At 36.0% G+C, this 10,323-nt stretch overlaps 1 protein-coding gene across 1 annotated transcript in view; it reads left to right on the top strand.

Annotated features, from left to right (window-relative positions):
* Positions 1 to 10,323, top strand: part of Scn7a (sodium voltage-gated channel alpha subunit 7) — a 94,898-nt gene that overhangs the window by 54,582 nt on the left and 29,993 nt on the right. The window contains exon 10 of the mRNA XM_021156416.2: positions 3,898 to 4,104. Within this exon, the coding sequence (XP_021012075.1) occupies positions 3,898 to 4,104 (207 nt within the window). The remainder of the gene's footprint in view (positions 1 to 3,897; positions 4,105 to 10,323) is intronic.

Raw genomic sequence — 10,323 nt, 5'->3', positions numbered from 1 at the left:
GTTATTAAAGTCCTTCTTGATGTCCTCTACCATCATCATGAGATATGCTTTTCAATCCGTGTCTAGCTTTTCAGGTGTGTTGGGGTTCCCCAGACTGTGTGAGGTGGGAGTGCTGCGTTCTGATGATGGTGAGTGGTCTTGATTTCTGTTAGTAAGATTCNTACGTTTGCCTTTCACCATCTGGTAATCTCTGGAGTTAGTTGTTATAATTGTCTCTGGTTAGAGCTTGTTCCTCTCATGATTCTCTTAACCTCTAACAGCAGACCTGGGAAATTAGCTGTCTCCTGAGTTTCAGTGGTCAGAGCACTCTCTGCAGGCAAGCTCTTCTCTTACAGGGAAGGTGCACAGATATCTGGCATTTGGACCTGCCTCCTGGCAGAAGATGAAGGCCCGAAACAGGGCCTGTCCTAGAAGCTGTTAGCTTCTGTAGTCCACACTCTCTCTTGTGCAGACTAGTCTCAGAGGGATCTGGGAACCAAGATGGCTCCCCTAGGTGCTGTGGCAAAGCCCTCCCAGGTGGGGCAGATACCTCTCCTCTGGCAAGGAATGGGGTCTGCCTCAGAATCTGTCCTTTAGGGACCTTGGGGGTGTCCGCTGTCTCTATGCCCAAGCTGACCGGGTGCTGGAGCTGTCAGGAAGGGACTTGTGACTCTGGTCAGGCTGGGTTTTCTGCTTCCCTAATGCTGTCTCAGGTCCCGAGTGATTGGAATGGAACAGAAGTTGTGTTCCACTCACTGGTGGTCCTAAGATTGAGTGGAGAGTCCTCTAGGGACCTTGGAGGTGCCTGCCGACTCTGTGTCCCTAAATAATAATATATTAAGCAAAATTTTTTATTTCCTTTTATTCTATTAAATGCTTTCTACTTAAATATTAAACAGTGTTCCAGGTGTGATGACAAAAGAATTTGTGTCATAGCTACCTTTGCATAGCAGTCTCCCAGGAAGGGATAAAACTTGTTACAGTAGAGATTTGGAGTCTCTTAAAGACCATTTCTATTACCAAGAAATGTGTAATGTTATTATCAATGCAGAATAGTTAAGATAAAAAGATGTTAGAACAAAGAACTGTTACTCTAAATTCTAAAAGGTTTTTGCATTGTTATTTTTTTAAAAATAAATACATGTTGTGTTTTGTTGAGAGAGCTCTTTCCTCATCCCCCTGAGATAGGGTGCCAATGATAGACCAAAATCTAGTTATCAAGTAGAGTATAAATAACATTAAAGAAGTTGGGTCATTAAAAATCTCACCTTAGCCGGGTGGTGGTGGTGCACGCCTTTAATCCCAGCACTTGGGAGGCAGAGGCAGGCAGATTTCTGAGTTCTGAGGCCAGCCTGGTCTACAAAGTGAGTTCCAGGACAGCCAGGGCTACACAGAGAAACCCTGTCTCAAAAACAAAAAACAAAACAAAACAAAAAAAAACCCTCACCTTAACATGAATGATAACATCCTTGCAGCTGTATAGATGAATCCCATCACTCCTACTTACCCTCTGGGTTCATATATCATAGAACCTCCTGATCCTACTCGGCCATGTGCCATTAGGGTAGAATTATGTAAGGCTTCTTTATATATATATCACAATAGAGAACGGCTATGGTCTCTTGTGAGGTTTTAATAACTGTCCTTACCTATTACTTTTTAAGGGCATTTCAACAGTCCATAGGTCTGATAGTGAGGATCTATTGTAGGTGGTCATTCATGGTTTGGCGAAAATGACAGTAGATAGGCTTGAAGTATAGACTTCCATAACAGGCCGCATACTTAATATATTTATTTCTATTATGACTGCACTGTGATGTGTGTTCATTAAAAGAAATGATAGGGAATAATTTTCAGAGACCACTCAGTGGTTTAGAGTACTTTTTCTTTCAAAGAACATAATTTGTAGACCACCAACTTTTTAAAGTAGTTTAAATACCCCTGAAATTCCAGCTTCAGAGGACTCTTCTTATTACTGTATACTTCAAGTATACTTCAAGTATTGTACAAATACACACGCAGACACACACACGTGATCTCTTTCACATACACACACACATACACGCAAACACAGAGAGTGAGAGAGAGAGACAGAGAGAGAGAGAGAGAGAGAGAGAGAAAGAGAGAGAGGGAGAGACAGAGAGACAGAGAGACAGAGAGACAGAGAGACAGAGAGGGAGAAATAAAATCTTAAAAAATAAATCTTTAAATTTTTTGTCAATAATGTATTGTATTCTTGACATAGACACTGGTTGATACTGTATTCCTAAATTGAAATTGAGCTTATATATGAAGTACAATTGTATTCTGGGTTTTTTCTTTGTTTGCTTCTTGTTTATTTTATTTTGCTTTTATTGTTGTTGTTTTGTTTTGTTTTATTTTGTTTTTTTTTGTTTTTGTTTGTTTGTTTGTTTGTTTTGAGTCAGGGTCTCTCTGCAAAGTTGTCTGGCCTGAAGATCTCTGTGTAGATTGTATGGCCTTGAACTCACAGAAAACTACCTGTCTCTGCTTCCTAAAAGCTGAGAATAAATTAGTGTGCCAAAAGAAGTTATGAAAATGTTGGATGTAACATATTTTTGTTGTGTAAACTGATTTCCTGTGTCCGTTATGTTAGTGTTCATATTTTTATTCCCTAAGATTTATGGTGTGTCTGTGCTTCTTATGCAGCAGTCAGAACTTCTTATGTGTAAAAGTGTCTTGATGGTTTACTAAATTACACTACCTCAAAATCTTTTTTTTTTTTTTTGTCTGTTAACTTTTGTTCAAAACCCCTGTGTATGATACAATGTACACACATCTCAGCTGTACTTAGTGATGGAATAAGACATTTTCTCAATAGGCTTTTCTTGGACTTGTTTCCATGTATATTTAAACTCCATAAAAATTAAAGTTCCCTTCTGTTATAATCAAGGGTCATATTCACTTTTGAACCTTTCCTTCAGAAAGAAAGAAAGCAGTGTACACTTGTCCCCATGATGTGATATCTTAAGTATTTGTTCAGATATTGACATCACTAGGAAACAAATTTCCCCCAAAAGATTTTCTTTTAATTTGAGAAAACAACAATAAGTTATGTGTGACCTCCAACAATCTGTATACAAATGAAGGCAGTGCTATTTTATATACATTCAAGGATATGTTAAAAACTGTCTAGTTGAGATTGTTTTAAAGTTAACCCCATGCCTCTTCAAGTAAAAAGGGAACAGAATTTTGGAAGCACTCAGGTTTGGAGTCTACTCATGACATTCATTTCTTATTCCTGCATTTTTATTGTATAGTAATTGCTTTGATTTGATAGTAGATTTTACTTAGCATTTCCATAAACTCAGTTGTTCAAGGCTCAGGTATTTTGTACTTGTTACAAAATAGTACAGTTCATGTCTTAGGCAATAATATGTTTGGTCCCAGTATTCATGAAAAGAGTTGAATTTAACAATATAGCTAAAGTTAAATGTGGATTTGCTGTGTGCTAAGTGTATGCGTTGCTTCATGCTATCCTCATATAAATACGATGGAATCTGTTCTAGAAATAGCCAAACTTTATACTGAGACCTAATAAAATAATAATTTCCTCATTATTATATGCTAACAAGGATGCATATCTTTAGTCTGGATAGGTGGTGCACATCTGTAATGTCAGTCACTGAGGCAGGAAAATATTAAGTTTGATGCTAGCTGGCCTGAGCTGTATATCTCCTCTCATTAAAAAAGAGAGTATTTTACCTATATTGTAGCCTATATTTTAATATGTTAAAATCTAACCTTTAAATACCCAAAGGCATAAATTATGTTTTGATTATATTGTATTTATGACTAAATAATTTTATAACAAAATTAATTTTCATCTTAAATGAGGAAAATATAGAGAAAGATAATAATGTTTCTCTCTCTCTCTCTTTGTGTCCCACCTTTCTGCAGATCCTTTATGCTTCAGGAAAGGTCTACATGATATTTTTTGTTATGATCAGTTTCTGGTTTGTCTTCTATATGACAAGTTTGTTCTTGGGCATACTCACTATGACCTATGAAAAGGAAAAGCAGAGAGCCTGTGAGGAATCTGGAGACATGGATCCCAAATGTCAACAGACAGTGAAAGAACTTGAGGAAGAAAATGATGCAGCTGAGGTATAAATCTGTGCTTCAAAGATTCATAGTGTTAGAGGCTCTTCTCAAACTCTTGGAATGTGTGGTGTTCTGACAGATGATCATATCTGTGCATGGCATCCTATGAGAAAAACAAGTGCTTTTGTTGGGGCAGGTAAGATGGTTCTACAGATAAGACCATATACTGCTCTTGCAGATGTCAAAGTGAGGCACAGTATCCCCATCAGTCAGTAGAGCCTCCTAAACTATAGCTCTGAGAGACGTCGACTTTCTCTTCTGGACTCCACATGCACATGTATCCAATGGACACAAACAATGCAATAGCATTTATGTGCACACACATGCAAACACACACATACACAATAACACAGGAACACTTAATTTTAGAAAATTAATAATGTGTTCACTAAAAGGGACTTACTTTTTCTTTCTTACTTTATCTTCTATATATATATACTTGGCCTTTTTTTATATAGTGTGTTAAGAATGACCAATGTATTACATATTTCATATGTATGATTTTTTTTTACCTAAATTTGCATTCCTCCTATTGAGAAAGTCTTGATATGGTGTGTTCTTTTTTTTTTTTTTTTTTTGATTTTTCGAGACAGGGTTTCTCTGTGTAGCCCTGGCTGTCCTGGCATTCACTTTGTAGACCAGGCTGGCCTCGAACTCAGAAATCCGCCTGCCTCTGCCTCCCGAGTGCTGGGATTAAAGGCGTGCGCCACCACGCCCGGCTTTGGTGTGTTCTTATAACTGATGTTTTTCTAATATAGATTTAATTTGTTAATTCGAACATGCTTCAGATAGCACATCAGAATTAGCTTTGAACATTGTGCTCAAATGTAAATAATGACCTCCTCAATTTTTACCTTAAATTACTTAAGATAATGGCTTAAAAGTACTGTGCTAAAGTTACAAAATGAAAAAAAAAAAGAAAGTAAAATAAAGGAAAAGGAAAGAAAAAAGAAAAGAAATAAACCTTCTGGCCTGCTCAAGAAGCAAAGTCATCATAATATGTAGAATTATTTTATCCATGGATGATTAAATATATAATAATAAAGCTAACAATATATTATTGTTTATATATTTTACTTATTCATTTATAATATTTTATTGTGATTTTAAATCCTCTAGTCCCATACTTAAATAACTTCCAGATTGTTAGCCTTTTATAAAAATTCAGTTTATAAATCTGAAAGTTATCAGCAGAAGTGGTGTTCAGAAGATTGGACAACATCATTTATAAATTAAATTAACCATACATGTTTGAGTAAGAGTAAGGGGATGGAGGAATTCAACAAGAGTGATTGTACCTCTTTCAGAAGACTGGGAAATAGTCAAAATTGAGACAGAAAACAAATGTCACAGATGAAGTACATTTGGAAAGTATTTTATAAAACAAGAATAATACAGATGAGGTAAAATACAAGGCAAACAAGCAATTAGACCTTAATTAGACCTTAATTATAAAAGGTTAGCTGAGAGCTTCATTAATTTAAAAAAAAAATCTTCTTATTTAAAAGCAGCTGAAGGCTAACCCCGACATCTATGGAATTATCATCTCTGAACAGGCTCTGAGAAATAAAAGTAGCCCAAGTGGAACTTGAATAATAGGATGTTGGAATGTACCCAATGACTTCATAGGCTCTTGTGTCCATAACACGCATGCCATTGAACAAGAAGCAATTATGGACAGTACGAACAAAACATGTACAAAAAGAGGCTTTTATCACTCAAAAGTAAAATGTAAGAAAGAAAATTACAAAAAATTCTATCCTTCAGATTGAACTTGAAGGGTCTGAAGGAAATGTTGACTGGGTAATTTGTCTTAAAGTGGCATTTCAGAAACTCAAGAGCTTGTCACTACATCTCATTGTACCAAACTGCTTAACAATACTTCCCTTATTCCTAGATGGGATGTTCTATTAGCTTTGATTATGAAATAGCTCTGATTATGAAAGAGCTTTGGCATTTCCTAGTATGTTTTTCACTTAGTAAAATTTGGATTTAATTAAGCTTTCCTGCTGTTTATTAAAATCTTTCAGTTATGAAGACTTTCTTCGCTGGAAGAATCCTAGAACATTTCTCATGTACAGTTTTCTGGAAAATGAGAATAAAATTCATTTTTATAAGATCTCTTTTTTTTCCTTTGAACATAAAAATATGTCAGGAGAGAAGAATTCAATTATTGAATGACCTTTTGAAATCAGGTCAAGTTCAAATTCTAAAGATGGACTTACAAAGAGATGGACTACATGGGACAAATTCTCATACCATAGGAACTCTGAGAATTTTGTTGACTGAGAGTATGGTATTACAGTCCCACAAATGTGAACTTCAGTTCACTTTAGCCACTTGATATATGCATGATATTTACCAATTCTATTAGTCTTGGGAAACATCTGCTTCCATATCTAAAATATTGGCCATTTGTATTACCTGTCATATAGGTGTTGTGACTTCCAAATGAAACACCCACTAAACACCATGTGGGTCAAAAGTATGTTATGAAGAAGATATGTTAGCAAAACCATCATCAGTATCATAGAGCACATAAAAGATAGCTTTGCTTTATCACAGTCAGCAAACTACCAACACTTACTTGATCTTTGTTTTGTTGTTGTTGTTTTGATTTTTGTTTTGTTTTGTTGCTGTAAGGGTTCACAATGTAGTTGAGACTGACCTAGAATTCAGTCAAGTAGCCCAAGAAGTTCATAAACTCAACCTTCTTTCCCCTGCTCCATCTGGCAAGAGTTACAGGCATAAACCACCACATCCAGGTACAACACATAACATTTCTAGGGAAAAAAATCCTTCATGTTATATGTAAACTAGTTCATAAGATGGTAGTGTTAATTTTATGAGACACTTATTTAGACTATGCCACCCTCTTTGCAAAATGTGTAACATATGGCATACCACATTATATTTGTGCCAATACCAAAATCTCAAGTGAGAAAAATTGAGAAGTCTCCAAGAAGCATGTACATAATGAGATGTGGTATAAAACCATAAATGCTCATATTTGTTCCTGATCAAATTTAATTCACATCTAATAATGATTATTAAAAAAAATCACAGACTAATTTTAGAGAACAAATAAAAGAGAATATAAGAACATAGAGTTATCTGAATGGAGGAAAGCATACTAATGTGAAAGTCTTACATCTCTAGCTGTAGTTAAATAGTCACATTAATGGCAGCATATAAAGTCAGTTTCTAATACGCCCGTCATGTGATAGGTACAACTGAATTCCAGTGTGTAATTCTTGTTGAGGACCGACAGGGGCAAGCATTGATCAGTACACACTGATACTAGACATTCTTTACCAGTGGGTTGAAGTAATTGCTCATCACTTAACTAGTTAGTTCTCTTAAAGGCAAATTGTGTTCCCATATGAGTTTTTAATCTCATTAATAAAATGTTTAAAGTTGTGCACGGCCAGTGAGATGACTCAACACAGAAAAGTCCTTGTCATACAAACCTTATGATCTGAATTTGAGCCCTAAAACCTATATAAAAGAGGACTGAGAGAACCAAATTCACAAAGCTGTCCTCTTAATCTCTATACATAGAGGTTTACACACACACACACACACACACACACACACACACAAGCACACATGCACGCATGCACTCATCACACACTATCCCACACATACTAATATCACTTTGACACAAGCAGAATTTGAAAGCAGATCTAGAAAGAAGCTCTGGGCCAGTTTGATTGAGAGTAAAATAATAAGCAAGACAAGCCATAAGTCTCAACATCTGCTAGGAGAAAGGGAGTGGCTAATAGAAAAAGAATCATGCTCTTTTAAGTTAGGCAGGAAGTTCAAATGAGAATCAGATACCAAAAAATGAAAAGAAAGTGTTATACATTTTTCCCTTTCATTAATTTATTTATTCAGTTCAAATCCTGATGGCAGCCTCCTGCCTCCTTAGGGTCCCCCCTTTCCCCATTCTGTCCCCCCCTTCTCTTCTGAGAATGGGAAGATGGGAAGATGCCACTAGGTATTCCCTGACCCTGGCATATCAGTTCTCTGCAAGGCTAAACATATCCTTTCACAGAGTCTAGACAAAGCTGCTCAGTTAGAGGAACAGGATTCACAGACAGGTAACAGATTTAGGGGCAATCCCCGCTTCAGAGGCACCTGCATGAAGACCAAGCTACACATCGGCTACATATGTGCAGGAGACTGAGGTCCAGCTCCTGCATGCTCTTTAGTTGGTGGTTCAGTCTCTGGGAGGCCCCAAGGGTCCAGGTTAGTTTACTCTATTGGTTTTCCTCTTCAAGTCCCTTTGACAGGCCTCAAAGAAGCAGTGATCCACCTTTGTGGTATTTCCACTTGGTGTATTAAATACTTATAGGGGCATTTGTGAAGCTTCCCTCTCTAATGTTACTAAGGATATTGGGGATATGTTCCAAAGCCCATGATGATGAATTAGCTCAACCCAAATGGTCTGTAATCTGTTAGAATCTGTCTAGCTACCAAACAATTCTTATGGCCCAGTTCCGAAGCAGCATGATTCTAAAATGACAGAGTTTGCATAAGTAATTCTCTCATACACCACTAGGAACTGGTAAAACTTCAAGAAAAGAACAGAATATTTAAATACCAGGGTAAAATGAAAGTAATTTGAAAAGTGGTGGCTACCTTTAACCTGACAACCCTATAACATTTATCTAATTAATCTAATTGGTATTGATAGTTCTCTAAATATTGGGATAAGGTATGATAAATGTAACTGCAGTGTAATATTTGCACAAAGCTGTAGGTCTGATGAGGGGAAATTATGAATCTGTCTGAAGCCTAGAGTTATCTCCAGAAGAAAAATAAATTATTTCCTGGTATTATTACCAGAAAATATCATGGCACTATGCACATTATCTGCTTGCCAAAAACTGAGGTATGTCCAATGTGCCTGTTAATCTAATTGTCTATTATAAAATAATTAAAATATCTACCAGTTAAGTAAAATGTGTGAAACTTATTTGTATTTTGCTTGGAACAGCTCAGCTATACTATAACGTTTTTGAACAAAAGAGAAAGTAAATATAAATATTGGAAATGGTTTTAGATAATATTAAGAAATTCCTATTATAGGTGGTGATAATTGGAATGCTGATGTATTCCTTTAAAATGATCTTAAAAATAATATCGCATCTGCATTTCATTTACATAGCTTCAAAAACTGAAAGAAACTGAAAACTAGAGTCCATCATATGTTGTTAATTGTTAAGGCTAGGTTTGGGTTTACCCCAATTCTTCCCTCTCCCACATAGATAATTACCTTAACTCTTTGATGTGATTCCAGCAAATTGTTATTGTCTAAAACAGCTCTGTGAGGACCAACTCCTATGTCATAAGTGATCACCTGAGATATTATGGACTACATTAGAAAGTATCATCTTTATGCAGATGATTACCTGAGAAATCCTTGTCAGATCATAGAAATAGATTTCACTTGTGTTGGTTTTGTGTCTTAAAAATTTATGGGATGTAACTTCAATTTTATATATAACATTGCAATTCAGATAAATTGTTTTCTTGAATTTGTGCAGTTTGATTAAATAACTAATATGAAATCCCTAAATTTTACTTTACATTTTAACCTAATTATAAAGTGAAGTGAACCTCCGTGGATCTTCTGAGTCTCATTCTTGTGATGGAACTCATTTTGTGATAAAGTTCCTATTAATGCCCTCTGCCTCTAGCTATGAAATGTGATTGATACTAAAGTTAATGCAGTGATTTCATTGATCTCTATTTGGCCACATCAGATGTACATATCAGAATTTGTCAAATAGCAGAATATACAAAGCAGAGTCTTGACATTGGAAGACTGTGGCTGCTGATTTGTGAAACAGTATTTCCCGTGACAGTTTTAACATTATTAGGTATGAACTTCAACATACTGTCACAGGAGATGTCTTTGGTTCTTCCTGTGATGTTACTATTGGGTAAAACTGAAACATTCACACCAAAGCTTTTAATTTTAGAGTAATGTTCTACTGCCAGAACTCCTGTTAAAATGATTTAAAAGATTTACAAGATGCAACTAAACCCAATGGCCTGAGTTCCATTCCAGGGACCCACATGGGGAAAAAAAGGAACTGAATCCAGAAAAAAAGTAAAAATGTTACACACACACATACACACATTCACACACACACAAACACACACACATACACAGAGGAGAGAGAGAGACAGAGACAGAGAGAGAGAGAGAGA

This window comes from Mus caroli, chromosome 2 (genome assembly GCF_900094665.2).
Source record: "Mus caroli chromosome 2, CAROLI_EIJ_v1.1, whole genome shotgun sequence".
NCBI lineage: Eukaryota > Metazoa > Chordata > Mammalia > Rodentia > Muridae > Mus > Mus caroli.
This window is presented reverse-complemented; position numbering and strand designations above follow the sequence as displayed.